We start from the raw sequence: 21,654 nt of genomic DNA on the forward strand, positions 1-21,654 counted from the left end.
ATTCAGCACAGGCCTTAATAAATGACAACTGTTAAGGTTATTAACTACTGAAAGCAAGAGATCTAGTTTTGCCCCATATCCTATGCTATCTTGCAACAAAGGGATACTAAAAATAACTGGGACACCTTTTGGGGGGTCCCTAGTTTAGCCTAAGTAAAAATTTCCAGGAATCTTGAGGCTAACTTTAAAGCATGGAGTCTGGACCTAACAGTGGCTGCTTACAGCCAGGCCATGGTAGAACTTGCCTTTCAATTTTCTTTCTGCCTATGATAGCATCTACAGCAGGATATTAGCTCAGCCCTATGATAATTCGGGTGATTCAGTTCTAGTGGATATTACTTGCCAGCTACTAACCCTGAAGGCAAAAGCAAATAGGCTGAAAGAAAGAACAGGCTCTGGTCAGGACTAATTAGATTGTTGCTGACAATTAAAAATTCATCTCAGAGGAGTGGTGACCCCATCATACCATCTTGAGATAGAAAAAACAGTTGTCTGTGAGCTTGTCTTTCAGATCCATAGCCAGGGAAAGGATCCAGTTTGCCAAGCACATTTTTGGTTCTCAGTTGAAAATAAATCCTTGCTCTCTGCTCCACTGCCTGCCATCTCCTTTGCAAAGCTGGCCTCATTAGAGAGGGCCTGGCTCCATGAGGGTCTCATTTATATAGGCTGTGTTCTGCCTCACAGCCCACACACTAAGGACAGGGAGGGGCACATCCCTAGGGCCCAAAGATTTGTGACGCGAATGAGAGATATGCTCCTAAGGAGGGAGAAGAAAGCAAAGACTACTGCAGAAGGAGGCAAAGAATGCTTATCCAATTATGCTTGAATAGTGGGATGGAGAGTGTTTTTGCTGGTAGTGGAGCTGGACAGGAACAGTTCCAACCTTGAGTTTTAGTCCTCTCCATTGGTAATGTTGTCAGCCGTGAGGACTGTCTGGTATCCAAAGGGCTGTGGTTCTTAACCATGGTTGTACAAGGAATCAATAGGAGAGGTTTGAAAAAATACTGATGCCTGGGTCTCAACTCAGACCATTGATTATTTGGGGATGGACCCAGACATCCCTATATGTATATGTTAAAAGCTATGTATATGTTTAAAATATACCCATAGGTATATGTTAAAAGCTCCTATATGTTTCTTGCAGCCAAGATTGAGAGCCCCTGCCCTTGGTTACCCAAGGCCCAACCCCAGTTGCTCCAGGGGAGTGGGTTGGACTTGGGTTGCTATTGGCTAAGAAAGATCAATTTCCATTTGGCAATGACCCCGTCAATGAAATATGTATATGTGCATGTACACAGGTATATGCACATACATGTGTATACCTATGTGTAGCTGAGTGAACAAATTCATACTCAGTCTCCAGGGGAAGAGAAGCTAATGTGGTGACCTTACCAAATGAATATATTGGTAGCCCAGCTGAGGTCTCTCTCACTGCCTCCCTTGACCTAGGCTGGTATGTCCCATTCTATGATCTCAGTCCTGGCTGCTTCCATCTGCAGATAACCAAGCTTTACAGGAACCTGCATATGGAGGCTCGGATGGAGGGGATGAGCACAGAGCTTCTGGGACTAACAAGAAGACTGAACCTGCCTGGAGTAGTGGAGGAGGGAAGTGAGTTGGAGAGTAGGGGCAAGAACTAGAGCTCCTGGGTGTCCGAGGACTCGATGGACTCCGAGAGTCTGGCCACCACTCGGGTCAGGGCCCTGTTCTCAGCCTGCAGTTGCTCGTTCATCTGCTTCAAGGTTTGAATCTGTTTTAGCTGGTGGAGGTTCTGTAGAGATTGAGACATGAAAAGGACAGACAGAAAAGACAGAGAGAGACAAGACAGACCAGAGGAGAGAAAAGTAGGACAAAGAAATCACATGACTTTTTGTTTTTGTTTTTAGTTTGCATGCAAGAAAGGAAATGAGAAAGGCAGGAGTCATGGAGCAAATGGGTGGCAGGTGGAAGGATGATGGAGAAAAGCAACAGGGAAGGAGAGCTATGTCTGATTCTTGGCTAAGATCTAAATATGCCAAATGAATATAACTGTCAGGCTCTCAAAAGGCACATATGGATTGCTTTTGAGAATGAAAGTCCAGCATGTGGTTTGGAGCCTTCTGAACCAAATTAACATGGTTGAGGCATAACTTCAGGGACCCTTCATCATGACTGAGATTAGAGCTGAGGACTTGGTGTGCTCTTAAATCTAGCTGCTGCCCCTTTCTCTCTCCCTTCCTCTAATCTTCTCCTCATACTCAGCTCCCTTCTTTCACTTTATTTGTTTATTTATCTGAGATAGGGTCCGACTCTGTCACCTTGGCTGGAGTGCAGTGGCACAAAACTGAAACATCTGCCTCCCAGGCTTAAGCCATCTTCCCACGTCAGCCTCCTAAAGTAGCTGGGACTACAGGCATGCACCACCATACCTGGCTAATTTTTATATTTTTTGTAGAGACAGGATTTCGCTATGTAGCCCAAGCTGGTCTCAAATTCCTGAGGTCAAGCAATCCTCCTGCCTGAGCCTCCCAAAGTGCTGGGATTACAGGTGTGGGCCACTGCATTTGGCCTCATTTATTTTTAAAAAATAAAAGAGAGGCCTATTATTTAAGCTTTTTTTTTTTTTTTTTTTTTTTTTTTTTTTTTTGTGGGGCATGTACTGTTTAGAAGGTTAAAGTGACACATACCAAAATAAGAAAGAACTGTCAGCTCTCTGGATCGTCCTCTAACCTGCTTTGTAGGAAGCTTCATTAACCCTGATAGTTTTCCTCTGCAGTCCAGAGAGATTGTTTCAGGATCCAAAAACTGCTAACCTGTCTCTGACCTGCTATAAGATTATATGCATCACTAAATTCACAGCTAACCATGCTTTCTTTGTCTCAGTTCAAGCAGTTTGGGAGCTGCTTAAAGGTGTTCATAAACAGACTCATACTCTGGAAATTATAGCTGTGCAAAAAAGCTGGAGAAACCATAAAAGCCCAATGATAATGAAACTAGCTGGACCAATGTGCTAGTCCAGCCCTTTCTGTCTGTCAGTGTTGCAAGCAGAACAGAATAACCAGCCCACAGACATTCTTCCTGATACCCCATATTCCATAAGACATTTAAAGACTTTAATAATTGGAATTATATCAAAGGCCTGCCGACTCTGCTACTGTCCTTCCTAAGTAGTCATCTGCACTGCCCCGAAACTGAGACCATCAACTCTTTGGGAGGAGAATAATGATTTTTTTATGCAAATGGGGTTTCACAGATGAGGATGGACAATCCTGTGGGTTATAATGACTACAAAAAGGTGGCCAGGTATCAGAGAAAAGTCTCTCATATCTATAAGATGAGAAGGATAGAAATGAAAGATTAGTGGAGTTATAGTTGTTTGGGAGTGAAGAAGCAAGAAAATGAAAGGTAGCATGAAGGGGAAAAACAGTGAAAAGGAAAAACAAGCAGAGACAAACTGCTGAATCTCTTTAACCAAAGAGAAAGAATGACCACCTTGGAATAAAGGTAGGCTAGCCAAACTGTCTCATGTAGCCATTGGAGGGTGAGGACCGGGCAATCTTCTTTGCCCACTGTAAGCATCTTGGCCATGGTGAGGATAGAGGAGGGAGATCATGGTACAGCATATGGAAAAGATTAAAACAATGGGCAGGGACCAAATTTAAAAGCCAATGGAAAGTCCCTGGCTCTCACCCTTCTTTGGTGTTGACATTGGACCAAAGCTTTCAACATAATCATTATCAAATAATTGTCATTGTATGAAGTGGTACTTACCTCCCAGGGAATAACATTAAAGACATGAATGATGAAAGTGACTCAATCTGACAAGTGAGTATAAGCAGATCAAGGTGAAAGAATTTGGAAGTTATCAGCATGAGGAGAGAGGCAGGAAACAATCTGGTCAATGTTCTATAGGAAGCAGTATTGAAAACAAGGCAAGGCAAGGAGGAGAGGAGAAGGGGCAGGGCCCAGCGCAGGATGGGCAAGGGCAGGGCTAAGGAGCAGGGTCAGCTAGTAATCTTTCCAAAGAAAAATAAAAATTCCAGGACCAATCTAAAAAGGAATTGGTTGCTGGGTCCCTCTCATGCAAGGACCTAGGAAAGGAAGGGGAGAAGGTCTGACAAGGAGGCTGATGCTGAGTGGAGGATGCAGTAGAGAAGTAATCACATCTGATGTGGGCGCCAAGACCAGGTGCAGGCCTGGCACAGCTCACACTGACATGCACACCTGTCAGAAGTTGGCATATAATCCTACTCCAATCCAGGATCTGGGTGGAGTTTCTCTTGAGGAGAATTCATAAATACTTACCTTTCCAATAAAAGTCCAGAAAGGCACAACACATCTCACAACCACAGAGCCACATATACATCTGGGTTAGCCCATCTCATGGTTCCCCCATTTCACCTGGCCTTTGTACTTTATTTGGTAGAGTTAGAAAAATAGGACTGAAGTCACTTTCTTTCCTTGAGTAACCTACTATATTTTTAAGGGTTCACTGGAGATCAGCCCCCTCTACTGTTCCCTACTGATTGCTCCAAGGAGGTTTGAGCATCTGTACAAAATGAATATGCAACAAGCATGACCAACTGGCCCCAAGCTCTACTGGGTCCCAGTTCAGCCAGACAGTCACCTGTACCTTTGGCTGCTTAGTACAGAGAGATTTTGGCTATTAATCACTCTAGCAATGTTGGTCACCATAAACCATAGTCTGAATGAAGAGCTTGAGAGCTAAACAAGTATTTTCTTAGACTCTTTTAGGGCCAGTCATACCAATTTTATCATATTTATATATTTGCATCTTTGAAGTTTTTGTCTTCAAGTAGGTACAGACAGAAAAATAAAACTGGTGAGAATGCAGAGACACAGATGCTTCTCCCTTAGTCCTCTAGGGGGTGCTGGACGATCTGCAAACCTGGCATTGGGCTTTGATTTGAGCAAATAGTGTTTAGGGGCTTTAGAGTTTACAGGCATTTCTTCTTCATTTGGCTTTGTAACGGATAATGGAGAATAATGGACACCTGACTGAATCTGAATGTTTTAACTAAAAAAAAAAAAATCAGTCCTGGCCAGGCACGGTGGCTCACACCTGTAATCACAGCACTTTGGGAGGCCGAAGTGGGTGGATCCCCTGAGCTCAGGAGTTCGAGACCACCTGGTGCAACATGGTGAAACCCTGTCTCTACTAAAAATACAAAAAAATTAACTGGGTGTGGTGGCGCACACTACTAGTCCCAGCTCCTTGGAGGCTGAGGCAGGAGAATCGCTTGAGCGATTGAATCTGCCTAGAGGCAAAGGTTGCAGTAAGCCGACATTGTGCCACTGCACTCAGGCTTGGGCTACAGAGTGAGGCTCCATCTCAAAGAGAAAAAAAAAAACAAAAAACAAAACAGCCTCGAAACAGCTTACCTATTGGTTTAGGGACTAAACATTCATGATCTGGCTCCACTTGATAATTTACAATCGATTTTAGAGTTGCTGGCAAATGGCTTATGGCTGGGGAGAGCAAATACTTTCATATCTTATAATCTCTTGAGGAAAGGAAAGAACTCATGATCTAGTTTAGGAAATCATAGATTGATAGCATAAAGAGACAGAGAAAAAATGTAAGCCTATCTCAACCTACAGAATTGAGGGCAACTAGAACCACTGAAGGGGCTTCCATAATTCCAAATTTAGAATTGGAATAAAAATAACAAAGGGCCTCAATTTCTCTAATTTGACCACTTTCTGGGTTTTTGTGTGTGGGCCTGCTTTGATGTGACACAGAGCCCCATGACTGGTGAGTGGAGGCTGGCTTTGGGCTCCCAGGTACTCCTTGAAAGGTTCCAGCTTTTGCTTCAATTACATGCTCTAGATCAGCATTTAGGACATTTCTTAATAAGGAACACTGACAGCTGCCTAACAGCAGAGTACAGATGGTATAACTCAGGAGGTTTCAAAAATGGAGGAGCCTCCATGCAACAAGGAGCTGTGGATATGCACTCCTCAAGAAACAGTTAGCTCAGCTGGGTGTGGCGGCACGTGCCTGTAGTCTCAGCTATTCGGGAGGATGAGATGGGAGGATTATTTGAGCCCAGGAGTTCAAGTCCAGGGCAACATAGCGAGACTCCATCTCTTAAAAATTAAAAAAGAACTGGTTATCTCTAATAACTCACTGCTCTAAGCGGGAGAGAATACTTCTGTGTGGTAGTAAGGTGCGTTTGAAAAAAATCACAAGATGCAGAAGTTTAGGTGCTAGGGCATACTGTTCTACCATCTCATGAGAATCAATTATTTATTATTTCTATTTCTTGCTGCTTTGAATCAACTTGGAAGATTTAAAATGTTTGAGATATAAGCAGGTATTGCTTAAAATTCTATGTGAATGTTACAGTTACAGCCTTGGGATAGTGGTAGGAAATGCAGGGGCAAGGCTCAGCATTTCTCCTTCATTCTGGAATTATAGAGTAACAGGATTGATTATGAGCACCAGATCTGGTGTAAACTATAACCTCAACAGGTCTTAAAAAGTTTTTTTTTTCAATAAATAACCAATCTATTTAGGCAACTGGAACAATAAATGTCTCTCCCAAATTGCATATTAGGGATGCTTGCTCATAGAAAGACATTTGGGGATCTGCCTAATACTATCCCAGTGCTTTGGCTTCCCAGTTGAATAAACCTGTCTCACCAAATGAATGCTTGGCATCATGTATCTGGTAAAATAAGATGCCTGAAGAAAGAAAAAAGCTGAGTAGGTGCTAAGTGATTATGGGCATGTGTCATCATGCATTGCAGGAATCAGATGTTTCAAAATAATCTCCAGGTGGCTACCCTAACCAGCTCTATATTCCCTGCAGCTCTGTATCCATCTTCCCCCTTTCACCCTCCTCCCCTCCCCCTGCCCCACTGCCTCCCATGGCAGCAAATTAACTGCTTTGGGTAGATTTCCAGTTCTTAGCACTCAAAACTGCCCAGGATGGCAGCTGTCCATTAAAGTGGCTAATGGAGGTGATGGTCACTGCAGGTCATGGTGAGGAGAGAAAGGAAAGTAGTGAGCTGTGAAGTGTATCTGGCGGCATGAGCTTATTCTAGTGGGAGAGTGCCAAGCATCCCTGAATATTTCAGAGGAAATGTACTGGGGCAGGAAATCAATATGTGAATACATTTTTATTTTGCTGCAGAATGATTCAATCTGTGTTCTTGCCAGCAAAGGGATGGGTTGGGAGGGGCACCAGGGAAGAAAGCTTATGGCCATGCTCAGGCTTCCCAGGCACCTAATGGGAGGCTCCCAGAGCTGGAAAACTTGTTCTAGCCTTCTCATTTACCCTCTAGAGGGCAAAGATACTGCTTGAAAAGCCTTAAAAGTTAAACTCAAGTTTGTTTCAAGCCTGCCAAGACCTCTCCTTAAACCAAAGGCAGTATTTTTTCCTAGAATGCCTTTAAGGTGGCCTCAATGGATGTTGTGTGAGCTGAGAGAGCCTAGGAAATGGCTGAGGAGAGATGCTCACTTTTTTACACATCATTTCTTCTTGCAGATATTGAGTTTGTAGTGAAATCTGGAGGGGGCAGGCCTATGCTCAAATATCCAGTCTTGGCAGGCATTCAGAGAACAGGCATACAAAGAGAAAGAAAATCTCTTCATACCTTCATTTCTTCTTCCATTTCTGACATTTTGCGCTCCAAGGCTCGCCTCTCCTGTTTCGGAACAATGAGACTGTTGAACATTATTGAATTCAGTAGGGAGTAAAAATGCTGCCTCCCAGCTGCTGTGTGATCAGCAGATTCACGGTCAAAGGTTTGTCTACTGACTCAGGCAAACCTTACTCAGGAGATCTGAGCACTATCTGATCCTGCCACTTGTAAGATGGAGCTACCTCACTGATAAAAATCACATTATCTAAATCTCCTATCATAAAATCAGTAGATATATGGAGAAGCAACTTGCTAATATGCAAACAGACGAGGACATTCAGTTACTCTGTGCAGGTTGAAGATTTCATAGAATTTCAAATGTCTGCAAGTGACTAGGGCCCTTGCTCTCTATTATCAAAAAGGCATCATTATCTTCAGTAATGCTCTCCCTAAATTCCTAGGAAACTGCTTCTCTCATGATGAGGAGCAGATGGTGAGCCGGGAAGTAGACATCATTGTCTAAGAAACAGCATCTCTCCCCCTAGTTTCTTCCCTCCCCCTGTAGTTGTTTCTCTCCCGCTCCATTTCTCTTTCCCAGCAACTGACTCTTGGTTTAGCCTAAACCCAATGAGGAGTTTTTGATCAGATGGGATACCAAGGAAGTTTGGTTACAGGCCAAAGGAATAAAATGTAAAACTTAGCTGCTTTCCAAATTAAACAGACAACAACAGGACAGATGGGAACATATTATATCTCCAGGGCCAAATCAAAGCTAGGGTCCATCAATAAATCTAATTGAATTTTCCCAATCCAAGAATGTAAAATCCCAGAATAATATTCTGAGTACAGTTGGGAGGAGATCAGCAATTGAACCAGAAATCCTCCCCTCAGTCAAAATGAGTGAAAGACTGTGTTGGCTCATGTTTCAAGTCGTAAGACCTAAATGGCAGAGGGTCCCACTGAAAGCTTCCTTTCTGTTCAAGGTGATGAAAACGGTAAAGAGACCTTGGACCTGTGTGTGTGTGTGTGTGTGTGTGTGTGTGTGTGTGTATGCAATGATTTACAGTAAACCAAAATGTTATGGGTTGTGTGTGTATGCAGTTCTGCCCACAGTCAGAACAATGTATGAGATGACCTTCCAAGGACCCTTCCCACCCTAAGACTAAATATGTGGAAAGTACTGACCATCTGAGGAAATCAAAAGGACTAGCAATCAAATTACTGCCTAGAGTCAGACAAAAAGAATTTATCATCAAGCTGGGAATGGAATGTGGCAGAACTCCCTCCTTCTTAAGATGGACTTTTTCCATTGGCATGAACAACAAAGTGGGAGAGAGTCAGAAAGAAGAGATGAAATGGGGTGGAGGGGGAAACAGACATGTGCATACCCGTTTCTCCATCTCCAGCACTGATGATCGGTCAGAGGTCTTTTCTTGTTTCTGCTGGTGCAAATGGAAGGAAAACAGTTGTTATTTAAGTTGTCTCAGGGCCAGTAGAACGCCCAGTCTAGTTCAGCTTCACTACTGGACATCTAGAAATAAACAGTAAAACTTTGGACTTCCCCTATAGCAGGGATCCCCAGCAAACAGGTTCTGATAGATCTCTAAGCCTAACATTATCACCTCTCTGAAGTTTGCAGGATTCCCTCTGGGGAGGGGAAGGCAGTAGCAGTATTCCCTGAAATTACAAAGAAATTACAACACACAATCTCTCTCTCTCTCTCTCTCCATAGGTCTTCAATGCTAATTACAATTTTACATCTCACCATTCTTCTCCTCTCTTCATTCTATGAGTAATATCACAACCCAGAGGAAATAACAAAAAAAAAAAAAAAAAAAAAGGCTTTTCTTTAAAAGGCTGGCAACTCCTGAGCGAGAATGTCTAAGGCCAATGGCACTTGTCTAAATAATCCCCTTTCCCCTATTCTTTCTGTTTTGGGAACTGATACCATTTTTCTTTTAGAGCAGCAGTTTTCATATGTGGGTGGGCTTTCAGGGGTTCTTAGGAGTCCATTCATGGCATCTGCCCTGCTTTGAACAGAGGTAGTCCACTTTCATCTGTCTTATATATTGGGCTTCCAGATAAGGTAATTTTATTTGAATAAAAGATTTAGAATGTTTATTTTAGATCATCTTTGACTTAAATTTTGCAGAGGGGCTGAAAAGACTTAGCCTCATGGCAAAAAAAACAGAATAACCTCAGATAATGACCCTTCCTTAAAAGGGGAATAAAAAACCCTTAAGTCCCTTTTGGCCTTAGGGTCATAGAACTCAGCAGAATTTCTTACATTCAGTAGACATTTAATAACTGCTGGGTGATTATTTTTATTTTGCTTAGTGTCATGCAGAGACAACATTTAAATAAATATAGAAATTATGCTGGTCTTCTTGCAGCAGTTTCTTTTTTTTAAAAAAAATTAAGGAATGGCCAGAACTAACAATAAAACTCAGAATTCTGGCTCCCGTCCTGGGCTTTCACCTTCTGTTTGGAAGGGCATGGCTGTCTGCCTTTATGCTGCATCTACTATGAAGCAGAAGGAAGAGAAAAACATGCAAAAATAGATCCTACAGCTTGTTAATATCCTCGTAAGTCCTTCTTTCCTAAGCCTGAGGAGCTGTAGAAGTTGTGATGATTTCATGATTTTCAAGGTTTATATACACAAAGAACTAGTTTTTTGTTTGTTCTGTTTTTAATGTTGACTCCCTTAGAGTTGGGGTGGATCTTTTATGTAAAAATATTGTGTATGTTCATGTGGTAACTGTCTCCATACAAATGTGTGAGGCTGAGAAGCCCTCCCTCCACTGTCCTGCCAAACAACTCCATTTTTGGTAAATGGCAGAGACTTGGTTTGTAGCAGCACCATTTCTTATGAATTTCAATAACTTGTATTTGGCAAAACTAAGTATATTTTGACACACCCAGCAAAGCAGTTGGCCAGAGAGTAAATGCTTTTCCCCAGCAACTGGAAAGGCTGATTTTATTTTCAGTGCCCTCTGTGCAAGTCAATGTCAGCAGCTTGTTAGACTGCTCACTGTTCTAAGGCATGGCCTGGTGGAAATGCTGAGAACCCCTAAAGGTCAAGACATATGCTGTCAGAAGCTTCCGCTGAGAAGAGTGGGGAGCAGGTGAAACTGCTCTTCCTGTGGTTCCTCACATGACTGCTCTTTAATTTTCTGTAAAACAATCCTAGTAATAACTGACAAGAACCAGCATAAGATCTGTATTTATAAACCGCTGCCAATATGTGGCGCCATTCAGAATAAAAATTAGCCCCAGATTTCTTTTGAGGGTCTACTGTGAATGAGACTTTTTTTTTTTTTTTTGCCTGGCTCAATAATGTTGGAGTGAGAAGAGACCTTAAGATTTATTCAGTCCACCCTGCTGCCTTATGGCAGGGCTATAGCTATGTGTGTATTTTTCTCTTTTAGATTTAGAAACCTACTTTTCTTATTCCACAAAATCACTTTAAGCCTAGTTATTATCTATTTGTGTTGCAGTAAGTCTCAGAAATTTCCAGTAGAGCCATGTTGGGCTACTATAATCAGGAAAAAGGGGGTGGCTCTTCTAAACTGACAGGCAGTTCACATTTTACACCTGGGTAAGCCCTTCTCCAGAAAGTGAGTGTCCTGGCTGTCTTGCTGGAGTCCTACGCAGCTCTGTGGGGCTGTCTTCCAAGTGTTGGCACCCTCCTGCTCATCCAATTCCAGAGGGGTTAGAATAGGATGTTTAGAGGGTAATCAACACCCCTGCCCCTCCAAACTCCATGTATTTGGTACCGTACAACCCTAGCATTTTAGTCTTTGCTTTTGGATAGCCAGTCATATTGCCAGAATGACTAGCCACCTCTGGTTTTCATTTCAAGCCTTCCTGCTAAAGAATAATTTTTACTTCAGTTCAGCTTTCGAAATTCTAAGTCCCCAGGCATTCTAGGAGGGAAATAACTCAATAGGTTTCCTGATAACTCAGCAATAACCTAAAGCAGTGCTTGCTTTAGCTTTCAGCTGTGGAGTTTGTTTCACTGGTGACAAGGTTATTACCTCCAGCATCCTCTAAAGCATCATCTAATTAAATCAAACCTGGCAGTGAGAGGAAATAGTTTATCAGTCTTTCTGCCACTAATATTCCTTATTTGTAGGCTGAAAAAGAGTGGTGGCTTGGTGAGATAACATATGCTACAGAATCTTTGCTTTGGGACTTAATCCTATGTTGTGGCACCACCTTTGCCCTTGATTTGTTATATGGCCTAAGCAAACCACTTACTTCTCTAGGCTTAATTTGTTACCTCTCTGCCCTAGGTTTAATAGGGTCTTGCTTATCTCTCTCCAAGAGGTGAAGTGTAGATAAACTGAACTGAAACATAATGAACAGGACAAGAGGAACTGTCTAGGACTAGCTTTGTAGTGCTGGTTTATGCTTTTCTACTAATAAATAAGTAGATGATGAGCCATAGTATTAATTATTAGCATTCAGACCATCAGGAATTGTTCACTGAATTATCAGTTTTCCTTTTTAAGTTAAACACTGATTGAAACCTAAAATAAATTAGAATCTAAGAAGCTTCTATCTCATTGCCCCGAGAAGGCCTGATCTTGACTCTATCTTATTTCCTGTCCCTTAGATCCCTAGTCTAGTTTGCTTCCTTACATCAACCCTTGGTTCCCATCTTTTTTCTTCTTCTTCCCTCTTACCTGGGCCACCTTCTCAAGCTTGGACTTTATATCTGCCAGCTCTAGCTGGGCTTCCTGAAGTTTTGTTTTCAGTTTTTGGTTTTCAGTCAGAGCACTCTCATAGAGCTAGAGGAGAGGGAAAAAGAGGATCAGCGTTCGCGTTAGAACTCACACCATTTCATCACATGAGGATGCCCAGGGCTCTGTGCCCCAAGCCACCACTATATGGTAGAGAGAGAAAATGAAGGAAGGGTAGGGAGCAGAGTACATTCAGCCAACTGGTCTCTTGCTTTTTCAAAGTGATGAACAGAAAGAGAATGATGATGCTCCAACTTCAATAATGTTAATCTCTGGGGGAAAAACAGTCATTACTATGGGACATTTTCATTGCTTAAAAGAGCAATGAAAAAGACAATTTTTTTTGGAACCAGTCTACTGTGTATATTGATTTTAGTCAAGTTCTGCTTAACAAAACATTAACAGAACAAGCACTCTTTATTCCCTTTTGAGACAGGGTCTTGTTCTGTTACCCAGGCTGGAGTGTAGTAGCATGATCACCCCTCACTGCAGCCTTGAACTCCCAGGCTCAAGCAATCCTCCTAACTTAGTAGCTGGGACTACAGGCATGAGCCACCATGCCCAGCTAATTTTTCAATTTTTTGTGGAGATGGGGGTCTCACTATATTGCCCAGGCTGGTCTGGAACTCCTGGGCTCAAGTGATCATCCTGCCTCACCCTCCCAACGTGCTGGGATTACAGGCATGAACCACCATGCCCATCCTAAATATTTTCTTTACAAAAATAGTTTTTCCTGGTATCGCAAACACCTGAAAGGGAAGGTTTTTAAGTCTACTCTTGGAGTTAGGTACTATTCTACAAGAAAAAAGGAAATAAACTGTAAAGTGATGATGCTTTTTTTTTTTTTTTTTTTTTACTAACACCAAGTAGTATTTAGTTGATATTCACAGGACCTTATTAGAAGCACATGTTTGTTAAAAATAACAGTCTACCAAATGATTCTCAGGGGCTCAGAGAGACAGCATTAGGTTTTTCACCCTTTTTATATTCTTAATTTCTTACTTTTCCCTACACTTCTAAATACCTGATTCTAACTATACACTTACTGCACTAAAAGCAATATATGGCTGGGCATGGTGGCTCACGTCTGTAATCCCAGCACTTTGGGAGGCTGAGGTGGGAAGATTGCTTGTGGCCAGGAATTCAAGACCAGCCTGGGCAATATAGTGAGATCCAATCTCCATAAAAAATAAAAAATGTAGCCGTGTGTGGTGGTGCATGGCTATAGTTCTAGCTACGTGGGAGGCTGTGGCAGGAGGACCCTATGAACCCAGGAGTTTGAGAGGGCAGTTACCTATGATTGCACCACTGCGCTTTAGCCTGGGTAACAATGAGACCTTGTCTCAAAAAACAAAACAAAACAAAACAAAACACCTCAATATATGAAGGGGTCTTTATCTAGTTTTTTGGAGAGGTGAAGTAAACCCAGAAAACTGCAAGGAATTATTATTACTTAAGTGCCTTTTCTTCTGCTTATTCAGAGCTATGGTAATTTTTCTGGGTGTGGTGGAGGAAGGCTGAGAGGTTTACATGTCACCAAAGAACCGGAAAATTGAATAAAGACCCTACTTTTTTATAATCTCTGTTGCTGTCTTCTTCTACACGGCTGGTCAGGATGGCTAGGCGGGCCTCCCGGGCCTCCCGACGGGCTCTTGCTGAAGCCCGGTCACCGTAAGAATCACTGGTTGTAGGATTACTACCTCCCGATTCCAACCTGTGGGAGATAATATTAAAGATAAAAATTGGTTTTGAGAACAAAGTAGTGGGGAGAAGGTAATGCTCAGGGGTAGTTTGCGCCTTTTCTAAGAAGTATTTCGGAGCCCTGGCCAGAAACAACTCATAACATTCTTTCCTTCAATCTCTCTGCCAGCATTCCCAGACCTCAGGGCTAAACTGCACGAGCTTGGAGAGGGAGGCTGACCATCATTTGCCAAGAATGAAGCTTATTGAAAAATTAGTGGTTTGAACCTATGTGCTGACTTAAATCTTAAGAGCTTTTCATATTAGTTTAGGATTGAACAGCTTCCCTCAAAAGTGTGCTTTTAAAAGTAAAGATTTCTTGAATTTCAATGGCTCTTGGAAAAATGATTACAATGAACTGTCAATGAATCAGAAACATGTGGACTTAGAGATCTGAGCTGGAGGTTGAATAGGAATGAAATGGCCACTAGGGCATGCTATGTATGCCTTTTAGGTGCTCTACAGGTTTGCTGGAATCCCAAACATTTTAGGGATACCAACACAGTGCTCAAACAGCTAGTTTTCTACCATCTTATCCATATTCCACATCAAGACTGCTGTGCCTGTGATTAGAATTTTGACATATTTTAGCAACTGAGCTCTTAGAGTTGATAGTGGTTTTATTTCCAGTATTGGTAAGTTCATTAAGGGAAGGATCTCTCAGCTGATTACCTGTTTAAGTGTACAACTATCACCCTAAATCCTTAACGCTGGTTTATATTTTTCTCAGACTTTGCTCTTTCCAAATTAAAAGGCAGCACATATGAAACTGAAATCAGCCCTGCAGAGTGCTACATCCTGAACTGGGATGGTTTGAAGAGTCACAACTGTGAAAATTGCATCTGATGTATCTGTCCTGTGGTAGCTATTTGCCATAGCTGGGGGTGGGGAAGCTGAAATAAGTATTAGAAGAGATAGAGAAGCAATAAGGATGACACAGAGAAGGCAGAGGCAAAGTAATTAGCTCCTAATGACAATGGTGGCCTCTTTTCACTCACAGAGATGCTAAGTCCCACATTCTTCAAAACATTCTTTTTCTTCTTTTTTTTTGTTAATAGAAATCTCTTTATTAGAGTTTCCTGATTATAAAAGCAATATATGGTTGTAGAAAAAGTTAATACTGAAGTACCTAAAGTAGAAAGTGAAAGGGTCACCCCATAATCCTGCCTAAGAAATAACTACTTTTAACTGTTTAGTTCATATCCTTGCAGAATGTCAAGCATATATGTTAAAATACATAGTTCTATAAATAAATTCAGATAACATACACTATTGTCTAACTCCTCCTCCTCTCTATACTTACCACTATGACCGTGGACATCTTGCCATCTAAGTAAAAATAGATTTGCCTCATTAAAAAAAAAAAAAAAGACTGCAGTCTTCTCCATTACATGCCTGTAAGATAATTTAACTAATCTTCTATGATAGACACTTAAATTTTTCAAATTTTTTAGCTATTATAAACAATGCTAAAATGAGCAGACTTATCTATAAACCTTAGTGCCTTTGTCCAGTTACCTTCTTATGAAATATTTCTTATGACAGAAATATGGTATCTGTCATTAATTTTAATATTTTAAAATCATTATGAACAATCAATATCTTTGGTTATTTTTCTTTTTTTTTGTTTCTGAATTGCCAATTCATAGCCTTTGTTCAGTAGGGTAATCATCTTTTTCTTATTGTAGTAGGGGAACCTCCTGTAGAGTAGGGCTTTTATTTTTTTATTATTATACTTTAAGTTTTAGGGTACATGTGCACAATGTGTAGGTTAGTTACATATGTATACATGTGACATGCTGGTGCACTGCACCCACTAACTCGTCATCGGGCTTTTAAAACTAATATAGGCAGCAAATATTTTTTCCCACTTCACTTTCTGTCTCTGTTTATAGTGTCTTAGAGATTTTAAATTTTATATAATTAAATTTGATGATTTTTATCTTTATGGTATTGTCAGAGACATTTGAACCACAGCAACTCCATCTTGAATAGGGGCTGGGTAAAATGAGGCTGAGACCTACTGGGCTGCATTCCCAGACGGTTAAGGCATTTTAAGTCACTGAATGAGATAGGAGGCTGGCACAAGATACAGGTCATAAAGACCTTGCTGATAAAGCAGGTTGCAGTGAAGAAGCTGGCTAAAACCCACAAAACCAAGATGGCTGTGAGAGTGTCCTCTGGTCATCCTCACTGCTACACTCCCACCAACACCATAACAGCTTACGAATGCCATGGCAAAGTCAGGAAGTTACAACATATGGTCTAAAAAGGGCAGGCATGAATAATCCACCCCTTGTTTAGCATATAAACAAGAAATAACCATAAAAACGGGCAACCAGCTGCTCTGTCTATGGAGTAGCTATTCTTTTATTCCTTTACTTTCTTAATAAACTTGCTTTCACTTTATGGACTCTCCCTGAATTCTTTCTTGCGTGAGATCCAAGAACCCTCTCTTGGGGTCTGAATCAGGACCCCTTTCCGGTAATGGTATCACACTTGGAAAGGCTTTTCCTATATAAAGATTATAAAATATTCTCTTCTGCTAACTTTTATGGTAAAACACTTTTCTCTTACAAATTGTAAGCCAACTGAAATCCATTTGTTTCTCGGTATGGCTGAAGGGAAGGATATAATTGCTCAAACAGATAATCAACTGTCCTAATGATCACTTATTGAATAATTATTTCCTCACTGAGATGAAGTCACCTTATACATGTGATTTTTGGGGGGCTATGGATTGTGTTCCATAGGTCTCTTTGTTTATTCTTGAGCTAGTGCTTCACTGTTTTAATTGGTACAGTTTCAAAGCATATTTTGAAGTCTGTGGGAAAGTTTCCTTTCACAAATGGCTATTATAATACAAGAGAGTTCACAAAAGATTACGGCAAAATACCACTCTCCAACAATTTTGCAAAACTAAGTAATTTTCTGCTAGGTTAGAAGTAAATGATTTGTCCTCAGCTGCTGCCTGGTGAGAGGGCAAGCAGAAGAAGAACATATGTAAAATTTAGAATATATTAATAAGACAGAACCAGCTCAATACCAAACAAATTATAAGGAAACTCATTCGGCCTATAGTCCCATAACTATATCTTCTCCCAATCTCTTAATTTCTCCATCAGAGTAACAGTAGAAAAAGAAAGATTCCAACTTTTGGCTCTATAGTCTATTATTTTTTATTTAGTTTCTTCTTTCAGAAGATTAGTTTTGTACCCTTAGATACTAGGTGAAAAACTGCAGAGGGTCATTCCCCCAATTTTGATATCCTTCTTTAATTTTTCAGCAACTGCAAAACAGGTCTTTAGTTTGTTCATTCAACAAACTACTAAGGAGCATCATCTAGGTATAAGGTATTTTGTTGGATCCACTATTAAATAACAGTATCTAACCTCAATCTGAACCATCAGATTAGATTAATTGCTCTTCTCTGTGCTCAGAATACCTGTCTGTACTTCTAATGGGCACTTATTATGTTCTGTTGAAATGATCTGTCTCTCTACTGGCTTGTTAGCTAATTGAAGGTAAGGATACTGTCTTATTCATGTTGTTTCCCTAATACCGAGCATGGTGCCTGGTACGCTGGTGCTTTAAAAAAAATTAACCTAGTGGAAGTCTACAAGGTGAACTGGAAAGAGGAGAATCTGGAAGCAGGAAGGTAAATTGAAAAGCTTGTTCCATTGCTTTGGGCAGGAGGTAATAAAAGTCTGAATTATTGTGGTGGCTGTGGAAATGAAAAGGATGGAAAGGATGTGAGAAACGTTACTGAATTATTATATAAAGCTAAGTTTAATTAGACATGCATTCACTCACAAGTATTAAGCATGCATATATAACAGGGAGAGTTCTTACCTAGAAAGTCTTTCATGCTAGAGAAAGGAGACAAAAACAAAAACAAAAAAAGAAAAAAGAAAAGAAAACAGCATTAGCAAGAGACTGATTTGTATTATTTCCATCTATAAATGCACTTTTCAAATCAGATGGCTGAACTTCACAGCTGGAGATGGGGGTGCCATTTAAGAAAAGCAATCAAATTGACTACACAAAGGTGACTTAGCCCTAGTTCACACTTCTTTGTATGCCATGATTCACTAGATTTGAGGCATTAGGGATAGCACCTTTTTAAACTAGAAGTTAGCAAAATGTAAAATGATCAAAAACTGCCCCCAACTCCCCGCCCAACTAACTAGCCAAGCTTGTGTTCTAGGAGTGACTATCACTGACTTTCTATGTGACATTTGGCCTCTCTGGATCTCAACATTCATTCTATTAATTTCCTTTGTTCACAAACTCCCAAACTTGCCCTGAGTGAATACTGCAACTATAAATATTAAAACTCAGGAGACTTCCTCAGTTTCTCCTAGGTTGCTAGTGAAAGTAGAAGAGTAAGGGAGAGGGGAGAAAGTCCCATCCTTGTCCCTAGGATGCTGGTTAAAAAAAAAAAAAAAGTAGGTACTCTGAGGTCTCAAAAGAAAGGAGTTTTATAGATACAACCAGTAAGCTTGGTCATTGTAAACAAATCAAACAACAAAAAGTGCTTATGTCTGTGTTTGACATTTACTTTTTACTGTAGATTACCTTTACCCTCCTATCCCTTTTTTTTTTTTTTTTAAAGAACTCTGGCAAATAAAAATTCAATTGATTTAAATGCACTTAATTATTTCCCTTTCTGAAGTGTTAAAGAACAACAAAGTCTTCAAGACAGGCAAGAGGAGGAAGAGAACCTAAGGTCCAATAATCTACAAAATGGATAATGAATCCTTGAACTTCTGAGGAGTCACTCAATGACACTGCTTTGCATTAAACAGTCCCTGGAAGCCACTGGTTTGTCAAACAACATAGCAGGACAACCCAACACACCACACCCTACAGCTGTCCAGGAGAGGTATACAGTGACAGCACATACGACTAAAGAGGACTGAATAGAGTCACCTTGATAAACGATGACATTTCCTCACAGAATCTCTCTTTAAATCAGGGGTTATACTCATCAGAATAATCCTGCACACTTTTGCAAAATGTACATGTCCTAACCTCAATACTGGAGATTCTGTTTCAGTAGGTCTAGAATGCAGCCTTCCTATATGTATTTTTAAAAAGTACCCCAGGTGATTCTGCTGTACAGCCCTGGTTAAATACCGCTGGACTAAACGAAGGTTTTTGAACATGGAGACATGCCCCCATTTGAGGTGGGGGAATCATTAGGACTCATTAAGAAAAGTATATGGTATATTCTCATACATTAAGTTGAGAATCCTGAAAGTTGGAAATCTAAAATTCAGGACAATTCCAGGCATTTTTCCTGTCCCACATTTATATATCTAATCTCTAGTGGCATTCATATGTATACCCCACACTATCATTGCCTACTTTCTCAACTTTACCTTAAGTTTTTTTTTCTTGATATCTTTTTTCAAAAAAGAAACTAAATTTTAATCACCTCTCAAGAACTAACACATATATAGGGCTGGGCACAGTGGCTCACACCTGTAATCCCAGCACTCTGGAGGCAGGAGGATCACTTGAGCCCAGGAGTTCAAGACCAGTCTGGGCAACATGGCAGACCCCATCTCTACAAAATAATTTTTAAGAAGTTAGCTGGGCATGGTGGTGTGCACCTGTGATCCATGCTACATGGAAAGCCGAGGCAGGAGGATCACTTGAGCACAAGAGGTCGAGGCTGCAGTGAGCTGTGTTTGTGCCACTGCACTTGAGCCTGGGTGACAGAGTGAGGCCTTGTCTCAAAACAAAACAAACAAACAAAAAGTATGCAAGTGAAGCTGAGATCCTGGGCTATGGGCTATGTCACTCATTAGCTTTGTGAGAAGACCTAGCATCTGGGTGAATTAAAATTCACGGTCCAGGAAAACTATTTATTGTGACATGTCAAATACTTGTGAATAATTGAGCCTGAACTCCATACCAGCAAATGCAAAGCATGTATTGTATTTAAGAGCAAATGCAAAGCATCTATTGTATACAGGTGCAGAGCCCTGTAGAGGAGGCACTGAGGAAGAAGCAGAACAAGTTGCACGACAGAACCAGGAGAGCACTGTGAACATAATTAACAAGTTCGCCTGAAGCAATGTAGGGAAAACATGAGAATACGTGCTATGGAGATAACAGTGGTAACCCATTGGCTCCAACTAAGAAAACCTCCTAAAAGATAGGAGTTTTGGGAAGATCATATTAGAGAAACACACACAAACATACATTTTTTTTTTCTGATAACAAAGATCCAGAAGAGATACATACATTTTTTAAAAAAACATATTGTTATGGAGGGAACGTTTCCCTAAAGTTCCATCTTATTCCTAATTATATTTTTAGTACCTACAGGGCCAGAACACAATAGGTGTTCAATAAACACTAACTGAACTGAATTGTTAATGCTCTGAGAAGTGTGATGGCCTTGGCTAGACCTGATTTCTAATTTCTGCTCTGACATCTAGCAATGTGACCTTGGCAAGTTACCACTCATTCTAACAGTAAGAATTAACTGTGATAACTACAAGGAAGTGAACTCTTAAAATGTCAGCTTCCCCGCCAGCATTCCTCTGCTTTCATTTTTTAAATTGTAAGAATATCGTATTAGGCCAGGTGCAGTGGTTCACGCCTGTAATACCAGCAGTTTGGGAGGCTGAGGCAGGTGGATCACTTGAGGTCAGGAGTTCGAGACCAACCTGGCCAACATGGCAAAACCCCATCTCCACTAAAAATACAAAAATTAGCTGGGTATGGTGGCACATGTTTGTAGTCCCAGCTACTTGGGAAGCTTAGGCAGGAGAATTGCTTAAGCCCAAGAGGTAGAGGTTGCAGTGAGCTGAGATAGCGTCACTGCACTCCAGCCTGGGAGACAGAGTGAGACTCTGTCTCAGAAAAAAAAAAAAAAAAGAATATTATATTGGCTATTGATGCTGGTTAGAGTACCAAGTTAAAACTTCGCACCTTTGGTTCACGGAATTGAGTTCACATGTAACCAAATGAAACAATAATTTAGAAGACCATTTAGTTTCTCTCAGTGCTTCTGAGTAGAACAGCCTTCAAACTATACCCTTCATATGGGGGTAGCATTCTTGACACTCTTTCCAAAGATGTACTTTCCACATCGTGTTAGGTATGGAAAAATGACCTGTTTACAATCAAACTGGTCCCTTGGGCCTTTTCCTCCTCCTACTGAACTAGGAGCTCATTTCTCCATGGTGTGCAGACTGAGGCCTAACTTTCTGACAATTAAATCATGCTTTTTTGCTGCTGACTTTTTCTTGAAATGTGAAACCTCACTTGAATTTTTTTTTTTTTTTTTTTTTTTTTAGTTTCTTCTTTGTAAATATCCTATTTGTTGGGTAAGATTTTACTATATCTTTAGTTTTAAATTCTGCTGTGTAGACTCTGGCAGCTGCCTCTATGGTGACGAAACAAGCTTTTTTTTTTTTTTTCTTTTTTTTTCATTAAAACAGGAAAATTAGGATTTTACCAAGCATCAATCTTCGCCATTATCTACAAATCAAAGCATGCTAATAATTTCCATTGCTTTACTTTTTAAATGACATTAACCCTTTTCATTTAGAATGTTCTA

General features: G+C 40.7%; 1 protein-coding gene across 11 annotated transcripts in view; it reads right to left on the bottom strand.

Annotated features, from left to right (window-relative positions):
* PPP1R12B (protein phosphatase 1 regulatory subunit 12B) overlaps positions 1 to 21,654 on the bottom strand; it is a 237,926-nt gene that overhangs the window by 11,786 nt on the left and 204,486 nt on the right. For 4 of the 11 annotated variants that reach the window (XM_019028845.4, XM_019028827.4, XM_063709525.1 and 1 more), the window contains 6 exons: positions 17,928 to 17,944; positions 13,905 to 14,049; positions 12,279 to 12,383; positions 8,979 to 9,032; positions 7,603 to 7,653; positions 1,591 to 1,771 (listed from right to left, as the gene is read on the bottom strand). In XM_019028845.4, the coding sequence (XP_018884390.3) occupies positions 1,637 to 1,771; positions 7,603 to 7,653; positions 8,979 to 9,032; positions 12,279 to 12,383; positions 13,905 to 14,049; positions 17,928 to 17,944 (507 nt within the window). In that variant the 3' untranslated portion in view covers positions 1,591 to 1,636. Of the gene's footprint in view, positions 1 to 1,590; positions 1,772 to 7,602; positions 7,654 to 8,978; positions 9,033 to 12,278; positions 12,384 to 13,904; positions 14,050 to 17,927; positions 17,945 to 21,654 lie in introns of those variants that run through there. The other 7 variants (XM_019028846.4, XM_019028834.4, XM_031013847.3 and 4 more) reach the window with 5 other exon arrangements.

Source organism: Gorilla gorilla, chromosome 1 (assembly GCF_029281585.2).
Source record: "Gorilla gorilla gorilla isolate KB3781 chromosome 1, NHGRI_mGorGor1-v2.1_pri, whole genome shotgun sequence".
Lineage (NCBI taxonomy): Eukaryota > Metazoa > Chordata > Mammalia > Primates > Hominidae > Gorilla > Gorilla gorilla.